The 23,720-nt window shown below is 38.0% G+C and overlaps 1 protein-coding gene across 1 annotated transcript; it reads left to right on the forward strand.

Annotated features, from left to right (window-relative positions):
- Window positions 1-5,272: 5,272 nt before the first annotated feature.
- Window positions 5,273-23,608, forward strand: TMA16 (translation machinery associated 16 homolog). Its single transcript, XM_079772666.1, has 8 exons — window positions 5,273-5,400; window positions 11,475-11,587; window positions 16,305-16,342; window positions 17,646-17,730; window positions 18,969-19,117; window positions 20,433-20,475; window positions 22,425-22,631; window positions 22,936-23,608. The coding sequence occupies exons 1-7, from the start codon at window positions 5,398-5,400 to the stop codon at window positions 22,603-22,605; spliced, it is 612 nt and encodes a 203-aa protein (XP_079628792.1). The 5' UTR covers window positions 5,273-5,397; the 3' UTR covers window positions 22,606-22,631; window positions 22,936-23,608.
- The last annotated feature ends 112 nt before the right edge of the window (window positions 23,609-23,720 follow it).

Raw genomic sequence — 23,720 nt, forward strand, 5'->3', positions numbered from 1 at the left:
GGTGCCCGCAGAGCAGACGTTGGCGGCAGCTCCTTGGCCGTTAAGTCAGTCACGTTAGGTCACGTGACGCCCACGTCCTTGCCTCGCCTCCTCGAGGTCAGGAGGTCAGCAACTGTCCAGCCAGGGCTCACGTGCCTGCGTACGTGCGTGCGTGTGTGCCAGACTATGTCGCGAGACTGACCACCGGGACGCACCGCCTGCCTCGGAATCCTTCCGCCACGTGACTGTGACTCTGCCGCTTTTTCTGCACGTGACCACCTCCTTCCAAGCCCAATGGAGTGGGTTTTCAATATTTGCTTTGTGACTTGCATGTTCAGCATTATTAACAATGGCTACGTTTTTTGATACCTTTCCTCATGTTATGCATCACTCAAAAGGGAGTTATTCTTCTATCCATGTGTTATAGGAAACTATTCCTGAGGTTGTGGTTCTTTTATATGCATTGCTTCTGTTTTGGAAACATCACTCTTTACAGCAGAGCATTGATAGAAATTATCTAATGTCGCTTTCAATCTAGCCAATTATGGAGATGCTATGTCAACATAGACGTCCTTAGAGCAATAGAAGATTCCAACTTAGAGGTAAAACTACAATGACAAATTTAACCAAAAATTACAAGATCAAATCCAAAACTGCTCAATGGCAGGGTATCTAGAACTGCCATTTCCCCCAGTATACCCTAAAATACTATTACTGTTACTACAAATATTAATTTTTAAAAACAAAATTAATTTATTTACTTTAGTTATAAAATTGAATTTATGCCATTGAGTTCTTCTACTGGGCAAGGGTTATAGCTTGTTATAAAAAAAAAACAACAACACAATGACAGTATATCATCTCCCATGCTTTGATGTTAAACATCTTGATTCTTGAGTAATAATTCTTAACATTGACTTCACATTAAAATCACGACACTGAAAAAACAAACAAACAAACAAACAAACAAACAAAAACAACCAAACAAACAAACACAATACTGGGTTCCACCCCAGACAAACTGAACTTGAATTTCTAGAAGTAGAGTTGGGAAGCTATATTTTTTAAATGCATGCATTGATTCTAATGTGTAGTCAAAGTTGTAAATAGTCATCTGTAGATGGACTAGTGGTTCCTAACGTTGGTTGTACTTTAGAGCTATCTGGGGAGTTTTTAAAAATGTCATATCTGGGATGCACTCTGAACCAGACATTTCTGGGTGATGTGTCTGGGCAGCAGTAATATTTAAAGCTCCCCAGACGATTTCAGTGTTCAATCAGGTTGTAAACAACTAAAGAGTTTTGCGACTCTTTATATGTCTCTTACATTATAACTCAGAAAAAATATTTTAAATGTCATTTGCTATTTAAACTAGTTTTGTTATTTTCAAGGATACATATGCAAATAAATCATAATGGTATGACATTCACAAGATTTTAATACTTGCTGAAGGAATGTTGGAAAGAAAAGTCCTTAAGAGGTCATCTTGTATTCATCACTCCCAGTGCCCTTTGCAAATTAATGTTCACTTATACCTTTAGAAAAAGGAAAAGAAAAGAAAAACAAAGTAGAGTTGGACTAGGAGTAAAGATAGGAATTAGAGGGGGAAAAAAACACCCATTCATAGCAAACAACTAGGGAGTGACTGGGAAGCAGTTAATATTAACAAAGGTAGCTCACTATTATTTTGGCTGAGAAGAATTCTAATAAATCCAATTAGTGAACATGACAATTTAAAAATGATCTATGAGATAGTGTTCATATGAAAAAAGACCAGAGAAATAGGATCTGCTTTACATTTCAAGTTCGCAAATTCTTCCATTCATTTAAAGCAGTGGTTGGCAAACTCAGTCAACAGAGCCAAATATCAACAGTACAACGATTGAAATTTCTTTTGAGAGCCGAAAACCGACTTCTGCGCATGGGCCACGAAGTTTCAATTGCACTGTGTGTGCGCGCCCGCACGTGGTATTTTGTGGAAGAGCCACACTCAAAGGGCCAAAGAGCCGCATGTGGCTCGCAAGCCGCGGTTTGCCGACCACTGATTTAAAGTATTGCACAACTATTTCCCAAAGTATTAAATAGAAAGTCTTTAACATTACAAAAGGTCAGTTTTGTTAAGAAAAGAATGTGGTCTTGGAGATTTAATAACCTAGGTAGCGAATATGAATTCCCTGTTGTCATTTTATAAGACTGTGGATTTTTATACTATAAATAAAATAATATTTTGTAAATGACATGTAAAGTATTTTAAAGTGATATTTTTAAAAGAAAGTGTGGAAAGTTATGTATTAATTTTTTAAAAATATATTTTATTGATTTTTCACAGAGAGGAAGGGAGAGGGATAGAGAGCTAGAAACATCGATGAGAGAGAAACATTGACCAGCTGCCTCCTGCACACCCCTCACCGGGGATGTGCCCGCAACCAATGTACATGCCCTTGACCGGAATCGAACCTGGGACCCTTCAGTCCACAGACCAATGCTCTATCCACTGAGCCAAACCGGTTTCAGCTGTATTAATTTTTAATAATATTTCCTTTAAGCATTTTCGTCTTTTAGTTTATATTTACAAGTACTAGTATACAATTGAAAATAACCATATAAGTATAGGGTATGCATAATTTGATAATGTAAAATTACATAATGTGACTGTGAACACAACTTAGCCAAATAAATCAAAGACATGATACCACATTCTATTTTCCCTACTAAGAAGAGGTTATCACTTACAAAAGGCAAGCCAAATATTTTTAAGTCAACATGTCCAAAATTTAGTTGTCTTGGAAAAATGTCCATTACTCATTTTAGAAGTCATTTTGGAAGACAGTCAAAAGTTTTCTGCAAATAGGAAGAAACTATTCATATATTATTTTTGGTTTATCCACACGGAGTAGGGATTAGCAAACTCAAGTGCCTACTGGGCTAGAAAGGTACCATGAGTTTATGACTGTCAGATATTATATGAGAAAGGTCCTGTGACATACTAGAGAATATAAACCCATCTAAAGGCATTTAAAATTTTAAAATTCCTGAACACTTTGTTGGAAAAAAAAAAAAACATAACACAAAACATACCTTCAAGGTGCCAGTTTTGATCCTTGAGTTAAAATCTATTAAAACTTCGCCGAGGCCGGTTTGGCTCAGTGGATAGAGCGTCGGCTTGAGGACTCAAGGGTCCCAGGTTCGATTCCGGTCAAGGGCATGTGCCTTGGTTGCGGGCACATCCCCAGTGGGGGGTGTGCAAGAGGCAGCTGATCGATGTTTCTAACTCTCTATCCCTCTCTGTAAAAAATCAATAAAATATATTTTAAAAAAATAAAAAAATACAAATAAATAAATAAAATCTATTAAAACTAAATGTTTTATCTTACCTTTGTGTAATTTATTTGCTATTTTTTCAAATAGTATGGAAAAGTATTTATTGTAGTGTATACTTCAAATAGAAATAAAACCTATCAGCATCACTAATAAAAATAGCTTTGGAGAGAAAATATAAATTGCAAAATCGGTAAGTTCACTTTCTACTTGGTTTTAGTAGAGGAAACAACACACATAATGATTACTCCAGAGGTCTACAATGATTTGTGGAAAATATATATATATACACATATTCACTTTGTGAGGTGAGTTGCATTTAGAGGTTGGGAACACTTAAGTTTACTTATATTTTATCTGAACTGTTGAGTTTTGTTAAAATAAAATTTTGTAAAAGAAATATACAGATGCTGAGTTCATTTTTTTCCTTCCATGTTTGAATTAGTTTAGTAGGCCAAGTATGGAGCAAGTGAGGATAAGATTCTTGTGTAAGACAATAGGTTTGGGGGTGGGTAATGTATTCCTGCAAGCATTGGAAATAGTATTCTAAATATACCTGTTAGGTCAAGTTGTGTTGTGGTTGTTTTCAAAAGCATTTTTAACATTTTATCAGATTTTTTCCTATTAATTACTAAAAAAAGTAATTTGCCACCAAGGCAGTTGGTTTCTTTTTCTTGAAAATGTATCAGTTTTTTCCATTATATATTTGGAGCTATATTATTAAGCACACATATATTTAAAATTGAAACGTTTTATCTTTATGAAGTAATCGTTTCTAACTACCATAATACTTGACTTTGTCTTTGTTTAACATTAATATATCTATACTAACATTCTTTTCATTAGTATTTGCTTAGCATACCTGTTCCATCTTTGATTTTTAAATTTTGTTTCCTTGTATTTCAGATATCTCTTACAAACAGGACATAGTTGTGTGTTTTAAATCCAATATAATATGTTAATATTTTAATTAGGGCACTTAGTCCACAACCATATGGATTTAAATCTACCACCCTATTTTTATTTTCTATTTCTCTTACATTCCTGTTTCTCTTTTTAAAATTTCCCTGCTTTGAATGTGTTTTTTAAAAATTATTCCATTTATTTTCTCTGTTTGTGTCCTATTCAGTTAGGTACACTGTTTCTATTCTTTTAATGGTTATCCTAGAAATGAAGCATGTATTCCCATTGTATCTATATCTATATATAACAAATACTTAACCAGTCTACACAAACACACACATATCTTTGTATTTGTTAAAGCACAGGGAAATATCTCAAAAGATGTCTCCACACTACACTGAGTGGCCAGATTATTATGATCTCTGAATGCATAATAATCTGGCCACTCAGTGTATATCCTATATAATAAAAGGCTAATATGCAAATTGTCCCCTCGACCAGGAGTTCGACCAGCAGGCAGGCCGGCCAACCGCCCATGTCCCCTTGCCCGGGCCAGGCTGGCCGGACCCCACCCATGCACAAATTCATGCACCGGATCTCTAATGTATATACTGAGTGGCCAGATTATTATGCGTTCAGAGATCATAATAATCTCGTCACTCAGTGTATCTTATTGGGTATTTATTGGGTAATTATTGGGTGACTGAGTGTTGGATTGGAGAGGAGGACCAGGGGGATTCATTTTGTCATTCCTGAGCAGCCCTCCTGGGAACAGGCCAATAGCTGAGAGGCAGGTGCCCCAAGAGAAGAGCTAGTGCGGCCCTGGAGTTGTGCACCTGGGCTGATGCCCAGGATCCGCGTCCTGGCCTGGGACACCACGAGCCTGGAGCGTCAGGCGTCAGCGAGCCGGAGGTCACCCTCCTGTCCAAGCTCCCGGCCATCGCGCTTCGCAACGATCTCTCCTAGAGGAGGCTGCCGCTAGGGCTTCCAAGCCAACGCGGGCGAAAAAGACTAGGTCGCGGTTCCACCGGACGTTTTAGAGCAACGCACTCGCCCCGCCCCTTCCGGTCGGGTCCGCCCCGGCTTCTCCGGGCCCCACGTGTGTTCTGCCTGGATCCCCTGTGTGAGCGGAGGCGCCGCCGTCGGTGAGGCTGCCCGACGTGGAGTGCAGAGGTCCCCAGGGCGCAGGACGTCACCATGGTGGGCCCCTCCCGCTCCTTTGAACCCGTTTGGCTCCCGAGATGGCTCCGATGGGGGAGGAAGGGGGTGGTCTGGGGAAGCTGGGAGAGAGGAGCACGCCAAGTGACTGTCCCAGGGGGTGCCCAGAGATTGGAGGCCGGGAGGAGGGTCCCAGCCAGGCGTCCGGACCTTTCGGCTCTGCTGCTGAGTCCCCAAGTCCTCGCAGGGCGCCCTGCCCCTTCTCGCCTCCCTCGTGCTTAAGTTCTTCCCCGTCGCGGCAGATCCGCAGTTGCACGTTTTCTCGCAATTCGGCAAAACTCGTAAAAACGCTGCTTCCATACCCCCGTGCCGCCCTTCCTGCCCGTGTAGACTGCGTGGGCTCCGCCGCCTCTTCCTTGGTCTCCATTCGCCGCCCTCCAGGGACCCTTGCTCGCCCCAAGCCCTGCCTCCACGCCCCCGGTCCCCACTAGGGCACTGAAACTTGTTTTCATTAAAAACTGAGATGTGAAAGAGTATTTATATAAAGCACACTTACGTGTAAAGATGAGCAGTATAAGGAACGCTTGTTTATCCATTATCCAGTTTAAGAAGTAAACATAGCTTTTGAAAGCCTCTGTGTTCCCCTTCTTGATTAACTATCAGGAGCCCTTCAGGGGTCAACAGTGTCCAAATTCTGTCTTTATAATTCCCTTGCTTTCCTTTATGGTTACCATTTATGTTTGCAATCCAAAACTATTTCTTGTTTCTTGCTTTTTTCACTTATAATTAAGTTCTTGAGAATAATTCTTAAATAGGAACATGTTTTATAATAACTAGTGTTTAATATAAACAACATCATAAAAACTTGGGGTACTCTGGCTACAACGTACGTCTTTTTCCTCTTTCACTGACCCTTTTGTTTTTGTTGTGGGGCTCTTTTTGTCTTTCATGTCTGCAGTCTTTTGGCTTTCGATTATATTCATGTTTGTGTAAATTCAGTTTTTGTTTGTCACTACACTTGTGCTATTTCCAATCTCTTATAATTTTCTTTTATAGCCTTTCCTTTTCAGAATGGAACATTAAAACATTAATAATGGGATTGTATGTGAGTGGTTCGGGTTGCTTGGCATTCGCCCGCAGTCCTTGTCTATCAGAACTTCACTTTTGTCAGGCTGGATAGGAGTGTATTGCCTTGTAAGAGTCAAAAGAGTGGCATATAAATCTGTTCCCTTTGGCACATTTCCTGTCCTTTCGTTTTTCTGGTATATCTCCTGTGACTCTGCTACGCCCTCTCTTGTACTTAACCTCAGCTTGTAACTGGGAGTAACTGGGAGTTTTACATCTACACCTTTAAAATCAGTTACTCTAAACTTCTTTCAGTGCAGCTCAGAATGTGGGCTATGGCATCCCAGAGGACTGAGTTTGGTACCTGTTATCTTTACTAAATTATGATCTTGGTGAACTTACTACATCCCTCTTAGTTGTCATGTTTATTAAATTGGGGAAACCATAGTGGCTACCTCAGAGAATTGTGTAAACCAGTTATCCCGATGTCTGGTATTTAGTAAATGTCAGTTGTAATTAACTTTTGTAATAGTAGTCAATAGTAACAATACAGTTTGTGGTTGTCCACTTTTGTTTTTTGTTCATTTATTTTTGTTTATTGTGAATCTTTCCTAGAGCTTCACAAGTTCATATCTTTTCCTCATATCAAAATTTAACTAACATGAATCTTCAAATTTATCCCATGCAACACTTTTTATTCTGCATTTAAAAAAAGATTCTAGTGCTTTTAAGTTTCGTGTGTGCTAGGCTACTAGGCAGGCACAGATATACTCTTTTTTTCTTCTTCTTCGTTTTTTTTTAGGATAAGCCCATTATTAGAGTTTAAATGTGCTTCTCTATTTGGCTAGATTATAAACCATTAAAACATATGCCATTGTCCTTCCTTGATTACTGTGGGCATTAACTATAATTGACTACCTATATATTCCTTATTGACAAGAATTGTGTGCTGTTGGTTTCACACCTATAAATGTGAGCTATAACAGCAAGTCAGCTTAAACATCTTGTTTTTTTTTTTTTATTTGCTTGTTTGCTGTATTGAGATGTAATGGACATATAACATTGTATAAGTTTAAGATATACATCATGATTTGTCGTATATATTGTGAAATTGTTGCCACAGTAAACTTAGGTAACAATCCCCCACTTCACGTGTTACCTTTTTTTCCTGTTGTGAGTACTTTTAAGATTTACTTTCTTAGTAACTTTCAAGTATATACTATAATATTTTTAACTGTAGTAACCATGCCTTAAATCCCAGATCATAATCATCTTATAACTGGAAGTTTGTGTCTATTGCCACCTATCCATTTCTCCCCCCACCCCCCACCTCATCCCTGACAGCCACCTTTCTACCCCAGTTTCTCTATGTTATTTTTTATTTTAACAGGAATATGTGAAGCATATTGCCCCTGAAATACCTCTCTGTTGCTGTTTTTTGAATAAACTATGTTTTCTTCTGTAACTCTCAATTCTGAATTCAAAGAATAGTTCAGAATTTTCTGAAGTAATCACTAAAGATTGTGGAGAAAAGATACTTTCAGTACAAGTTTTCTGACTAGACTACTTCTGGGCCAGAAACTTTTGAAGTATGATGTAGTCAGTTATTCAGAACAATCTTTTAGTTATGCCTATGAAAAGGAATTTTATTTTTGCTATCTCTTTGAAAGTTAAATTTGGTACTTTTTAAAACATAAAATGTTAATCTTCCATTGAAAATGCACTTTTAACTCCCCTAGTTTTGTTATATGTTTATGTTCTGTATTATTCATGAATCATCAGATGCTCTACAAAATTCATTTGGAGAACCTCTAACCAATAGAGACTAATTGCTTTTTACTTAAGAGATATTGAATAGACTGCTTAATAGATTAACATTTTATTCACAGGGTTTTACTTCAGTTTCCCTGTTGAAGCATTTTTATTTTATTTTATTGTGATATACTGAAAAATAGGAAAATGTTTTGAAATTTAGTGTTATTTCTCTGCCTTATTAAATATACATATCCTGCCTTGAGGAAACCTTTTTATGAATAAGTTATTATAAGGAATCCTAAAGCACAGTTGAGTCAGAATACATGTTCAGTTTCTTTGTACTAAGTCTCGAAGGTTCTTTACCTGAGATCTTCTAAAGCTCTGAGGACATTTTCATACTCTAAGGGTATCAGAGTATTTCTTGTTCTAAATAAATTTTTTAAATCTTTAAAGAAACATTTTTATGGACCTAACTGTAGTTGCTAAGTTTTAGCAGCTTCAGAGAGCATCTTTTTTTCTTCCTATGACTTTAATTTTATTTGTTAGGATACGAAACAAAGATATCTTTTTAAAGAGCACATCTTATCTTTGTTTTTATTGTTGTTTTGGTTTTTGGTCTTGAATTAGTTTATCTCTCTGGGTAACAAGCTATCCCAAAATTTAATGGCTTAATACAATAGCATTTATTATCTCACAGTTTCTGTGGGTCAGGGATCGGGCATGGTTTACCATGTCTTTGCCTCTAGGTTTCTTACAAGGTTGTATTCCAGGTACAATCTGAGGCTTTAGTTTAACAGGGGTGGGGAATGTCTGGCCCAAGGGCCATACAAGGCCTGCAAAATCATTTGGTCTGGCCCTGCCAAGGCATTAGGGGTGAGTTAATTAGATGTTTGACCAAATATAGGAGGCTAATTTTTAAGTTGATAATTTTGTATGGCCTACAAATGATGTTAAATATCCAAATGGCCCTTGGCAGAAAAAGGTTCCCCATCCCTGGTTAACCCCAAGTAACAACTGGGGAGGATCCACTCACTTCCCAGCTCATTCATGTGGTTCTTGGTACATTCAGTGCCTCTTGGACTGCCTGACTGAGGGCCTCAGTTCTTCATTAGAAGCTTCTAGGTAATTGTCACATAGGCCTCTCCATAGGACAGCTCACTACATGATAGCTTGTTTCTTTCAGAGTAAAAGTCAAAGGAGTAGGCAAGACAGAAGCCAAAGTCCTTGTTTTCAAAACCTAACCTCGGAGTTGAAATCTCATCGCTTATGCCAAATGTTGTTTACTAAAAGCGAGTCGCTAGGACTACGCTCAAAGGGAGAGGATTAGACATGAACATGAATATCAGGAGGTGGAATTCATTGGGGACCATCTTAGAGGCAACCTACCATGAGTTCTGAAAGTTTTTACTTAATACATATTTGCTAGGTAAACTTCATGCAAAAATTTTTTTTATCACACCTTCCTTTCTTCCCTGCCCCTCACTTCCACACGAGCAGAGGCACTCAAAAGAATCCCCGTACTGTTTATGATGGTTTTACTCTTCCCTTACACCTGTAACCAATTCCAGTGCCATTCTGGGTCAGGGTTATCAAGAAGCAAGCAACAAGTCTTTGTGGGAATTTTTAGTAAATATTTGTTGAAGGAATGGGTACATGTGTGAATGAGGAATTGGTGGTCCTTGTATTAATTCTGTCTGGAGAGTTTTACAAAGGAAGTTAGTTACTGTGAGCTGCGTCCTATGAAAGGACAAAGCAAAGTATTTTGTAGGCAGAGGTGGCATGTACAGTTTCAAGAACTTACAGAAGAGTTAGAATGTTTAGTAATAATGGGATGGTGGATGTTTTGAAGGAAGAGAGATAATGCTGGAGCAGTAGGTTGGGGGTAGATTGTTTTCCATGTTAAGTACTTGGACCTAACTGTCAGCTAATAGAGTGAGTGAGTGTAGAAAAGTAAGCTCTGTGATTTCCGTGGAAAAAGGACTAGCAGTGAGAACCTAAAGGCCATCCTAGTCATGAAAGGTCATGAAGCTGAATTAAAGCAATGATAATATTTTGAAGAGGGTATTTTAGAAACATTTGACCTTTTTGAATATTAGGTATGTTAGAGACTGCTAGCTGTTTCCTAATAGACTCTTGTACCTCAATTTATATTTTCTGAGAATAAAGATTTTATTTATTATTCTCTCTCATACAACTCTGATTAAATTTTGGTCAGTGGTATGCAAGCAGAAGACTGCAACTTCCCAGATCTTGCTCTTAAAGGAAAGGGGTATGCCTTTTGATTTTCTTTTCTACTTCTCACTGGCTGGAGTTTAGACTTGTTGTTAAGTCATCTTGAACTGTAGGGTGTCCCCAAAAAATGTATACACACTTCAACAGCTGATAGCTGTTAAATGAAAAGGAAATGTATTTTAATAAACACTGCCTTTATATTACTCAAAGTGTGTGTATACATTATTTTGGACACCCTGTATAGGTATATATAGGAAGTTATAGCCTAAGGATATTAGATGATAAGATGGAAGTAGCCTGGATCTCTGAGGGCTTTGTGGAACAGAGCCTCCAGCTTTTTACAGGAGAGAACTAAATTTTATCTGGGTTAAGCCATTGTTATTTTGGGTTTCTATTATAGGAAGCCAAACCTAATTTCTAAATAATAAATAGGTGTAATAGGATACAGAGTTATGTAGGAATAGACTTACTGAAATGTCTAGGTTTAGAGAACTGAATGAATTATGGTACCTGGCATAAGGCTTGAATGGGAAAATAATTTGTTTCCTTTGGGGGTGTGCTAATTTTGAGATGGCTTCTATTATTTCCTCTGTTCCTATTTTCCTATGTGCCCAACTTTGATTTTGTTTGATTCACTGCCCACTCTGTTCCATGTGCATCCTCTCCAGTCAAGCTCCTATTAATATCCTATGTTCTTTCTGCCCCCTTAACTTTCTTAACTGTAACACAAATGTCCAGTTGTAAGTCCCTTCACTCTCGGCATTCTCTGTACCTACTTGGAAGAGGGTACAGCTGAAGAGCTGGCTTTATTGACCCTTTTTGTTTCTTTATTTTTTTACATCATGGAGAATAGTTCTGGATATATCATTTCTGTTGTGACCATGGAAACAGACTGTTTGAATTATTTAATAGATCTGGCTTATCTTCTGAATCCTGGTGTAGTGTTTCAGGCTCAAAGTATTCCTGTTACGTTACTATTTTTAACATTTATTTCTGAAGAAAAATTTTTGACATAAATCAGTTATATATCTGACTTATATGTGTCATGTTTTTCTACCTTTTAGCCTAAAGCACTAAAGGGAAAAAGTGTAGGCCGAGAAAAAAAAGTCATCCATCCATATAGTAGAAAAGCAGCTCAAATTACGAGGGAGGCCCACAAACAAGAAAAAAAGGAAAAGTAAGTGTCTTTTTATTATTTGTACTAGAGGCCTGGTGCACGAATTCGTGCATGGGTGGGGCCCAGCCAAACTGCCCCGATGGGGGCCGATCAGGCCGGGCCAGCCAGGGGCAGGGGCTGCAGGTGGTTGGCAAGCTGGCCCTGCCCCCTGGTCGAACTTCCGGTCAAACTCCCAGTAGAGGGGACAATTTGCATATTACCCTTTTATTATATAGGATTATGTGTTGGTGAAAAGCCCATTTAAACATTTCTTCTTCATTAGTATTCTTTCTTTAAAAATTATATTAGTCCTGACCAGTGTGCTCAGTGGATAGAGCGTTGGTCCGAGCACCAAGGGTCATGGTTTGATTCCCCGTCAAGGGCATGTATCTGGTTTGTAGGCTCTATCCCTGACCCCAGTTGGGTGTGTGCAGAAGACAACCAATCTATGTCTCTCTCTCACATCAATGTTTCTCTTTTTTCTCCCTCCCTCTCTCCCTTCCTCTCTCCCTTCCTTCCTCCCTCCCTCCCTCCCTCCCTCTCTCCCTTTGACTCTCTCTAAAAATATCCTCGTGTGAGGATTTACTAAATAAATAAATAAATAAATAAATAAATAAATAAATAAATAAGAGATATGTTAAGTAAGTTCTGTGCACTAATGCACTAAAGATAAAACAGTGAACAAGAATCCAGCACTTAAAGATTTTACCTAAAACAGACATATAAATTTAAATAGGTTGTGATGAGTGCAGTGAAGAAAAAATAAAAGGATTATGGGTTGGAGAGTGAGGACATGAATATGAAGAGGCAAGATCAGTGGGGACCATTTTAAGATATTACCACCTTTTGTTACTTTCTGCCTACCAAAGACACTTGGTTTTCTAAGGAACAAAGGTAGCCAGGCAGCTTGGAATATCCATACTTTTTTCACAGAACCCAGGGTTCTTTGTACCACTTCCTAAAGCTTCTTTTTAGGGAGAAGTAGAGGGGGCAGGGATCTGGGAGGACATCTGTTGGGTGCAGTGCCTTTATCCAGTGGTAGAGAATACAGAACCAGATCTGCTGGGTTGATCACATTGACTCTTATTGATGACCTCTGATTACTTAAAGATGTTGAAAGAGTGAATAACAACAGAGTTAAGAGTTCAAACATGTTCTCATCTTCAGTATTTGAATGCTCTAATTTAGAACTATGTGAAATACTGCTTCTGTTCATATTAAAAGAAACTGGTATGGTTTGAAGACTAGCACATTTCAAGCAATGCTTAATTTATAATAAATTTATAATAGTAGCAAATGGCTATTCTATATAATGATTTTAGTTTTATTTCAGGATTTCCCAGCATAGCAACATTTCATTATGTACTGTCATGTCTTGTCCCACAGGGTATGTAGTAAGGAATTCTAAATACCAAATGAAAATGACTTAGTATGAAAAGTTAACAAAGGAAAACTAAGCATAATGGGTAAGAATCTAGGAAACATCTACTAGTACTTTTGAGAATTAATCTCATATTTCTCTACTTTTCTTTATCCCAACTCATTCTCTTCTGGTTCAGGCCCTCATTGAGTTCATTCAGCCTGACCTCTCACTAGATTCTTCCTTCCAGGCTTATTTAAAAGGAATGAATTCTTCTCAAAGCCATTCTCTGCCCAGTTTTGAAGCATCTTTTTTTTTTTTTTTTAAATCAACTTTGAGGTATAAATAACATACAATAAAACAAACATATTTTAAATGTACCGGTCTGGGGTTTTGATAATAAACTGGTGTAGCCCCATAATCAGTGTATAGTGTATTTTCATCTTCCCAAAAGATTCCCTATGCTTCTTCCCAGTCAATCTTCACCCCAGCCTCAGGCAACCACTGATTTGCTCTTTATTTTCATAGATGAGATTTGTCTTTCTTAATGTTTCCTATAAATGAAATCATATTGCAGGTAATATTGTCTGCAAAATAAGGGCCCAACACTGGTTTTTATATAAAAAAAAGTTTTAATGGAAAGTAGCTATGCCCGTTCCTCTTGCTTTGTCTGTGGCTGCTTTCAGGCGACAGTGGTGGAGGCGAGTAGTTGCCACATGGTCCGCAGAGCCTAACATCTTACTATCTGGCCACTTAAGAAAATATTTGCCAGCCCCTCCTATCATAAATAAAGCTGCCATTAACATTCACGTGGACATATATTTTAATTTTTCTTTTAGTTCCTAGAATTGGAATTTCTGGGTAATATGATAGATGTTAGATGTATGTTTAAGAATATAAGAAATCCTACCTAATAAAAAGGTAATATGCAAATTGACTGTACCATCGACACACCCACCAGCCATGCCCACTAGCCAATCAGAGCAAGTATGCAAATTAACCCAACCAAGATGGCTACAGCCACAGGGAGCAAGGTTTCCCAGGTAACAGAGCAAGCCAAGCTTTCCTCGAGCCGTTGCTGGCCTAAGCCTCCACTCAAGCTACAAAGTTTCAATTATAGAAGGTAAACAAATTCAAACAAATGGCGGCAGAATGGAGCTTGAGAGAGCAGGCCAGGGTTGCCAGCGGCAACAGGGGAAGCAAAGCTTTCCGCACACCCTGGCTGGGCCCAGGTCTCCACTTAAGGCTACAAAGTTTCAATTATAGAAGGTGAATTAACTGCAACAGAAATGGCTGCCGGCCTGAGGGAGCAGCAGGTTTGGCTCCGTTCCAGGCTACAAAGTTTCAATTGTAGAAGGAAAATAAATTTCAGATACCAGGGCCTCAGCTTGGGTTGCCAGGGGGTGTGGCCGGCCTGCAAACCACCACAGGCCCCTCTCTCAGGCCGCCCCACACCCCAAGGGAACCCCCACCTGATCTGGGACACCCTTCAGGGCAAACCAGCTGGCCCCCACCCGTGCGCCAGGCCTCTGTCCTATCTAATAAAAGAGTAATATGCAGATTGACCATCACTCCAACACACAAGATGGCTGCCCCCATGTGGACACAAGATGGCCACTACAAGATGGAGAGGGCAGTTGGGAGGCACCAGGCCTGCAAGGGAGGGCAGTTGGAGGTAATCAACCCTGCAGGAGAGAGCAGTTAGGGGTGACCAGGTCGGCAGAGGAGAGAAGTTGGGGGCAAACAGGCTGGCAGGGGAGCAGTTAAGCATCAACCAGGCTGGCAGCGGAGTGGTTAGGGGGTGATCAGGCTGGCAGGCAGAAGCGGTTAGGGGCAATCAGGAAGGCAGGCAGGCAAGCAGTTGGGAGCCAGCAGTCCTGGATTGTGAGAGGGATGTCCGACTGCCCTCCAGGGGTCCCAGATTGGAGAGGGTACAGGCTGGGCTGAAGGACAACCCCCCTCCGTGCACGAATTTCATGCACCGGGCTTCTAGTTAAGTTTATAAGAATTGTTGGTCATATGATAGGTGTAATATTTAAGTATGTAAGAAATTGTCTTATCCAAAATAATCATACCATTTTAGATTTTAACCACCAGTATATGTGTTACATTTGCTCCATATCCTCTCAAAAACATTATATTATCAGTTTTTTAAATTTATTCAGTATAAATAGTATTTCAGTGTGGTTTAATTTGCACACTTAGTAATTTTGATGGCTAACAATGTTAAGTATCTTATATGATTATTGGTCATTTGTATGCCTTTGATTTGATGAAAAAAAAAACACCTGTTGAAATCTTTTGTGCATTTTAATATTGGGTTGTCTCTCATTAAGTAGGAAGAACTGTTTGTATATTCTGAATGCAAATCCTTTGTTAATTATTTATGTTGTGAATATTTTCTCCCATTCTATGGTTAAAATGTTTTTTATAAAAGAGGCTTCATTTTATTATCCAGTTTTCAAGTTGTTTAAAGTAGGAGAGTAAATCTGGTCAGCTTTGTTAGGGCAGGGACTGTATTCTTATTGGGTGGCATATAGTGTGGCAAACACGAGCTATACAAAGCTTTCATCTGGGTGAATTAGTATTTAGAATATCAACAAAGGAGATACACACAGTCTCTAAACTTTTCTGAGAATAAATGAGTTCTTTTTCTTTGTTATAATTTTTTTCACATTTATGAACAGTAAACATTCTGTTTTGTTCTTGTGGAAGTTTAAAAGTGACAGTAATGTGCCCTGACCGGTTTGGCTCAGTGGATAGAGCGTCGGCCTGCAGACTGAGGGGTCCCAGGTTCGATTCCGGTCAAGGGCATGTACCTCAGTTGTGGGCACATCCCCAGTGGGAGGTGTGCAGGAGGCAGCTGATCGATGTTTCTCTCTCATTGATGTTTCTAACTCTTTATCCCTCTCCCTTCCTCTCTGTAAAAAATCAATAAAATATATTTAAAAAATAAATAAATAAAAAATAAAAGTGACAGTAATGTATTTTGGTCTTGGTGGCAGAACTCAAGTCTTCTAGAAGGTATTAATTACGTCATCACTCTTGTGCACAATATTCTACAAAATCCATCTCAACTTCATAATCTAGTCAAGCTCTCCTCTCTATTTGTATAAAACTTATGTTACATATCCTTTAGTCATTGAAGAGCTAAGAAAAATTTTCTAATAACATTTCATTCCAGTGATTTAAAAAGCATGATGTTCAGTGCTTCCATATTAATAAAATTAATTTCATGTGTATTAAAGAATGATCTTTGAATTAAAGTTCTTGAGGCAGTTTTTCTTTTTGTTGTTTTGACAGATTTTAAAAACATGCTTTGGAAATTCTCTAATTATTTTTAATTCTCTAATATATTTATGCACCTTTTCTTCCAAGGTTGAAGAATGAAAAGGCATTGCGTCTCAATCTTATTGGTAAGTGGATTTACTTATTAAACATTTTTGCTAGAGTATAGTGAAATTCTGCCCTATACCTATTTTTCTTTTGACTTTCCTAGTGAAATACTATTTTTATCTAAGTGAATTTTCTTTACCAGGCTTGATTAAAACAGAATAAAATAAAATCAATTGTTAAACTCTTAGAACATCTATAGTAATAAAGGCATAATATACTAATTAGACCGGATGTCCTTCTGGACAAAGCCATAGCGTCAAGGGCTGAGCCCCTTGCACGAATTTCGTGCATTGGGCCTCTAGTTGTTAATAATATCTAACTTTGTTTTTCAAAAATTGTTTGGTTTATAATCACCTATCTACCTACCTGTCTACCTATTTGCCTTTGTCTGTCTGTCTATCTATCTTTCTATGGCTGAAGTTTAATTCTAGCTCCCTAACCATTAGAATTATGGCCTAAGTATTTTGGAAACAGCAGTCCATATGTAATGTTTCCAAATATTCAGTTTATATCTCAGTATCACAATCTCTTTTTTGGGGGGAGGGTGTCAAATTTACTGTTAGTAAATTTTTACTGATAAGCCTGAAATTTCAAAATAGTGACTATTAGGCTTTATTACTAAAATTAAAGGTATTTGAACCCTTACCTAACACTTCATAAGGTAATGGAGTAGTATTTCTAAGTGGGTTATCAATCTCTGGGGAAGGGCCATTTCTTCATCTCTAATTTTGAGAAATCACTGCAAGTGACCCTGATGATCTGATTTACTCAAAAGAATGAGGTCCATTAGCTCTTTGTATCTGGCAGATCTTGTACACTTAATGTATTTACTAACTTTGAGGCCTTAAACAGGTTACTTAACCATTCTCATTTGTAAGTGGGAATAATAATAGTACTAATTATAGGATTATGAAGCTCTTGACTTAGTGCTTGCTGTCTATAAAATGTTCTGCAGATACCATTTTCATTATTAATCTAATGTTCTCATTTTTTTTTTTAGACAAGTTCTACCCTTTGCTTTTTAAATACTTAGAACTTCATGTTCTGTTAAAGTATTCTTTTTAAAAATTTTTTGCATCCGTATTGGATAAGAAATATATACAAAGAACCATCCCTCTCACTCCTGTTTCTTCCCCAAATGTAATGTGACAATTTAATTTCTTACAGACTGCCTTAATTAGCTTTGAGCCCACACGAGGTTTTATATTTAGCATGGAAATAAAATTTGATACTGTTATAAACACGTTGATGTTGAAAATTAAAATGAATACCTCTTTACTTAAATGATGACTGTGGTGTTTATCTTGGTACTTTTTGTTATAGGTGAAAAACTGCAGTGGTTTCAAAATCATCTGGATCCCCAAAAAGGAGGATATTCAAAGAAAGATGCTTGTGAATTAATTGAAAGGTAAACATGGGCATGTTATGAGAAAAGGGTCAGAAAAGGGAATTTTTCACTCTGGTTCTTCAAGAGACAGTTGTGTTCTGGATTTATAGAAGAGCAAACGGGCTTTATAATAAAAAGGACTTTGGATTGATATCCTGGCCTCCTCACTTTAGCAGGTTGTAACCATTCTGTACCTCACAGTGGTAGTTAATCCAATTTCTTGGGGTCAGTAAAGGCTTCTTGGGAGTATATCATCTGAAACGACAGCTGAAGGGTAGGGGTCAGCAGGTTGAGGGCAGATTGAAGAGCCTCTGGCAGAGATGAATATCTAAAAGGCCCACAGGTGAGAGTGCCATAGATAGAGATCTGGCAGGCATCTAATATGACTGAAATAACAGGTTCAAGGAGGGAGTTGTGACAGGTATGATAAGTGACAACAATTCATGAAAGACCTCAGATATCATTACAAGAGTTTGGATTTTATCAAAGGACATTCAGAACCATGGGAGGCTTTTACAGCAAGCACTGGAGATGATCGATCATGTTTAAACTTTAGAAAGGTCGCAGTAGTGAGAATGAGGATAATGGCCTGAGAGACATGGCATTAGCCAGGAGACGGTTGAGAGGCTTACGAAACAAATACTACAGGCAAGAGATGGTGGTAGCCTCTGCTTGGTTAGTAGCAATGTGGGGAAGGGAAGGGGAGGGGAGGGAAAGGAAGGGGAGGGAAGGGGAGAGGAGGGGGAGGGGAGGGGAGGTTTCCAGAGATATAAAGAAGGGAGAGTCTCAATCTTTAGTGAAAACAGATATGGCATAAAAGGTGGGGAGGGGGAGAGGAATGAAGGAGGTCACTTTTATTCCTTATTTGGGCAGTTGGATGAATGGTCGTACTGTTTCTTGAGATAGGGAGCTAAAGAGATGGAGCAGGTTTGGTAGGGATGGGTGGGGTCAGGGATGAGGACAAGTTCAGTTTTGATGTGTTAAGCCTCTACAGGACTTTCAAATAAAGATGTTCAGGAGGTGGTTGAAAATGAGCATCTGTAGTTTAATAGATACTTTAATAGCAGGCGGTGATTTGGTTGCAAAAATTTTGACAATGGTTGAGTTATCCAGGGAAGGTCTGAGGTCTAAGGACTTGAACTCAGAGGAATTTACTAGTAAAGATTTAGACAGGCGAAGGCTGGGAATTATGTTTTCAATGAAATAGCATAAGCCAAAACTGCAGTCTTTGTAACTCAGATCATTTTCTTATTTTTCAGGTATTTAAATCGATTCAGCAGTGAGCTGGAGCAGATTGAATTACATAACAGCATCAAAGACAGGCAGGGAAGGCGGCACTGTTCCCGGGAGACAGTCATCAAACAGACGATGGAGCGGGAGCGACAGCAGTATGAAGGCTATGGCCTCGGTGTGTTCACTGCCATGCTCCTTTTTCTTTCTAACATACATAGCAATATCAGACTTGTGGTGCACTTCAAAGGTTTATTATTCTATTTAGTTTAATTTGATTTTCTTTTTTTGTGAGTATATGGAATCATTTTTAACTCAATTCTTTTGTTTTTCTACATTCCCCAAAACTGTCCATTGTGACAGTGACATCATTTCTTTCTACTGTGAAAGTAAAGTTTTTCCTTGCCTCTGGCACATACCTGTTTGCTTTGTTATAGAGTTACTATCTCCAACTCTGTGTTTCTTTAGAAGGTGATACTGTGTCCTTGTCGTCTTTGTAATTCTTGTAGAACCAAGCAGTGGTTGTTGCAGTCATTCTTGAGAAATATAGAAATCCAATATTCATTCTGGGCATGTTAGCACTTCTTACCATTCCTAAGGACAAGTATGTCATTAGTTTATCAATAGTGTCTGAAGAAAGGCACTTAAAAGGAAAAGGTACTTAAGGCTTACAAAGCCCACAGACTGATGAAAACCCAAAGCCTGAATATAGCCTGCAAATGGCATTGATTGGCTTATTAATTGTTAGTATAAAAAAATCTGGTGATTTCTCATGAAAAATGTAGATTTCTGGCTTGCCTTAAAAAATCAGATGGTCTGGCAGCATAATCTGCTATAGATGTACAATACTCACATTTTCATTTAAAGGAGCCCTTTATGGCTTCTCTTTGGCATTTCCGAATTTCTAGCATCATGACTTGCACTTTGAGGCCTTATTAACTAAAGTAAGGATTACTGGAACACAAGCACTGGGATACCACAACAGTAAATCTGATAAGCAAGACGACTACTAAGTGGTCAACAGCAGGTTGGTTGAGATACTGAACAAAGGGATGGTTCACATCCCAGTTGGCCCAGAGGGGGGCATTGTGAGATTTCATCAAGCTGCCAGAATGGTTCTCAATTAAAAACTTAGGAATTGTTTATTTCTGGAATTTTCCATTTCATAACTTTAAATTGCAGTTAACCTCAGGTGACTGAAACTTTGGAAAGTGAAATTGCAGATAAGGGAGGATTACTGTAGATTTGTTTTCTTTTACAGATTCTATGCTAGAATTTATTATTTAATAGCGTTCTTAAGTCACCTTACGCTAAGCCTTTTATTGTTGCAAAACTTACTTTCATGTAGCATAACAATGCTTTGGAATTTTGTTTTGCTTTGGATGATCTTGCTGTTTGTCAATTATTTGTGGCATCTGATAGAATGAAGAAACTATAAAATGTTGTAATTTAGAAAACATTATCTAATTGATATAAATTATTTTCTTTCCCAGAGATCCCAGATATTCTAAATGCAGGTAATCTGAAAACTTTTAGGTGAGTCTGTCACTTTTATTGTTCCCTGAAACAGCATGTCAAATACATGAGACATAAAATTTCTTTTTTTCAGTGTAGACATCAGAGCTGACAGAAAATCAGGTTGTTTTTTTAACCTTTTCTCTTTTATCAGACAAAGTAGAATTTTCCAAGTTGTGTTTATTTGAAACACCAGATATACACTGAAATGCTAGTGACATGAGACTTTTATTTCCTTTTCAAAATATTTTAAAATGCTTTACTGTAGTACTTAAAAGAACCCGATCTCACTATTCCTCACCAATTCTTATTTTTTAAAAAGAAATAAAAGCAACTGATTTGATGGCTCAGAGTCACATCCCAGACTGTTTTCAGGATCCTCTGTTGGAGAAGTTGGTTAATGGAAAGTAATACCAGGTGAAGACTGAGTCTTCTGAACCAGGTGGTCCGTGGTCTCTTTAACAGCACTCTGACCAGCAAGACCCCTGCGTAGGATTTCAGTTTTTTCCAGCTTGGCTTCTTTGTCTTGAAAAAATGTTTCCTATTAACCTTTTTAATCTTAACTAGATCATGTGGATGGGTCTGAAATTGTATGTTAATTGAAATTAGATAAATTAAGTCCAGTCATATTCTTTGATACCTTTAAGCTCATTTTATAATTTTATACTTTTGAATTCATAGAAAAATACTTGGTGTTTAGTACTTATAAAATATTGGCTCTAATAAAGTTCACCGATCATTTAAGAAGTAGTTTACTTTTTAGCTCATGTATATGTATTTATAATTTAGATACATAGAGTTTAAGATTCTTTTTATACCTTAAATAGAGGCCCAGTGCACAAAATTTGTGCACTGGGGGGAGGGAAGGGGCCTCAGCCCAGCCTGCACCCTCTCCAATCTGGGACCCCTCAGGGGATGTCCGACTGCCGGTTTAGGCCCGATTCCTAGGGACCGGGCCTAAACCGGCAGTCAGACATCCCTCTCACAATCCTGGACCATTGGCTCCTAATCGTTCACCTGCCTGCCTGCCTGGTTGCCCCTAACTGCCGGCCTGATTGCCCCCAACTGCACCCCCCCCCCACCAGCCCAGTCGCCCTTCACTGCCCCCCTGCCAGCCTAATCACCCCCAACTGCCCCTCCTGCTGGCCTGGTCGCCCCCAACTGCCCCCCCCCCCCCCCCCGCCGGCCTGGTCACCCCATGCAGCCTGCTTGTTCAGTCGTTTGGTTGTCCCTCACTAACCTCCCTGCCAGCCTGGTCATAGGCAGCCATCTTGTGAGGGCGTGAGGGTTAATTTGCATGTTACCTCTTTATTATATAGGATTACTTTATTTGCCTGTAATATTAATTAGTTAGATATATAAATGTGCTCTTTATTTCTAAAACAAGTATGTTCTGCCTCTCTGAAAGAAAGCCAGAAAAGAGAGAAGAATTTAGCATAGACTATTTTTAGTATTCCTGGAGTTCAGTTCTCAAAACAATCTTCACATTGCCCCTCAAGTAAATAAATGTAGGATTGTTACAGTAAATGCTGAGATTGAAAAACTCAGTTTTCTATTATAACCATAAAAGTTGTTTGATGACTGAAACTTATCTGTGACTTACCACTGTGTGTGAAAAGAAAAACTTTTCTGACTATGCATTTTGGAGAGTTGCCAGGTATGATATAGTTCCTACTTGTGAGATTCTTGATACCATAGAGCCCTATTGATGGAAGTGTTCAGGTTAGGGAGAGTAAAAGCATGAAACAGAGCCTCCTTGTAATTTTTGTGTAACATTTTCCTATGTTGCTTTGGGAGTTTTGAATAGAAGGGATTCTCTCTAAAGCCTTTATATTATTTCTTTCTAGGGCATTTGAATCTGCTGTAAATTTACAAATTTTGTTCTGCTACTTTCAGAGTTTTGAATATTGACTTTTTCTTGCTTCCCATCTCATAGCCTGCCAACCGTCTATACTCTTTCTTTTGCGTAGGGAATGGGATTTTGATCTGAAGAAATTGCCAAACATTAAAATGAGAAAAATGTGTGCTAATGATGCAATTCCCAAGAAGCACAAGAAGAAAACTACTACACCTGTGGACAAAGATTTAGGGGAGCTACAGCTACATGAGGAATCAAGTGACTCAGATGAGGAAATGACTGCAGTGGCCTAATTGTTCTTTACTTGAGTTGAAAATAGGTAATTTGAGAACCTCAAGTTACATTTGAATTGATTATGTTAAAGAATTGTCTAGATACAAGAATTTGCTATTTAGCTCGTCTTACAAGATGAGAATACCATTTGCAGCTTAAAAAACAATGTTATGATTTTTATTTAAAAATGAATGTTGCTTTTTATTTACATTAAATTGCTAAAGTAGAAACAGTGACATAAAATAAAATAGTGACCTTTAAGATCGATTTTATCTTAATATCTGTGCCAGGAAGGAGCATTATGAATAAGGACAAAAAATGTTTTCTTTCTTTTCTTCATGTTTACTTAGGATCACCTAATCTCACATTTGGAGGCATGGACAGCAACCTGTTTTCTAAAAGGGTCCTGTGGATACTTCTTCAGCAGTGATGATAGCAATATTCCCTTACACTAATGTTCCTCTTAAACATTAAATCTAAATATAATATGGAATGCTTATCCACTAATGGATTGTATATTATTTTTATTTATTATCTTTGAGCCTGAGCTAAATGGTAAGGAAAAAAAATTCAGTGGCTATTCTTAGGTTGATCTCCACATATAATCTGCTATCTTTTGATAAATTGAATAAATGATTTCAGGTTAGCTCTTTTTGTTTGTATATTTTCTACTTTCTCATTGTGAAAAGTGATAGGTTTTATTTGTGGAAACAGACCTAAAGATTAGAGACCAATTTTTTCAATTGTGTTATTTTTTTCTTCTAAGAGGTAGATTAAATGACAACTAGTATAACTTAATATTTCAAGTGCCATGAATATTGTGGATGTAGTAGAAGGTGGTTCTTCACAGAACTTGCGTGCAAGTATCCTTTAGTCTATTTCTGAAGGATGCAATGCAAGTGTATTGGAGTCTTTTCAAGAAAAAGGAATAAAACATTAATGCCATATGAGGTTAACTAGGTATCAACTAAATTATTGTAACAATTTATTAAAAATGTTATAGATTTTTTACTTTTGAAAATTAAAAATAAAATTTATTTTCATAATTTCACTTCTAATTATTTCATTTGCAGTGATGTAACTGCTGCTGACTTGCCTTTGCTTTAGTTATCTGTGTGAAAGTATGGGTTATCTA

This window comes from Cnephaeus nilssonii (genome assembly GCF_951640355.1).
Source record: "Cnephaeus nilssonii genome assembly, chromosome: 5".
In the NCBI taxonomy this organism is placed as follows: domain Eukaryota; kingdom Metazoa; phylum Chordata; class Mammalia; order Chiroptera; family Vespertilionidae; genus Cnephaeus; species Cnephaeus nilssonii.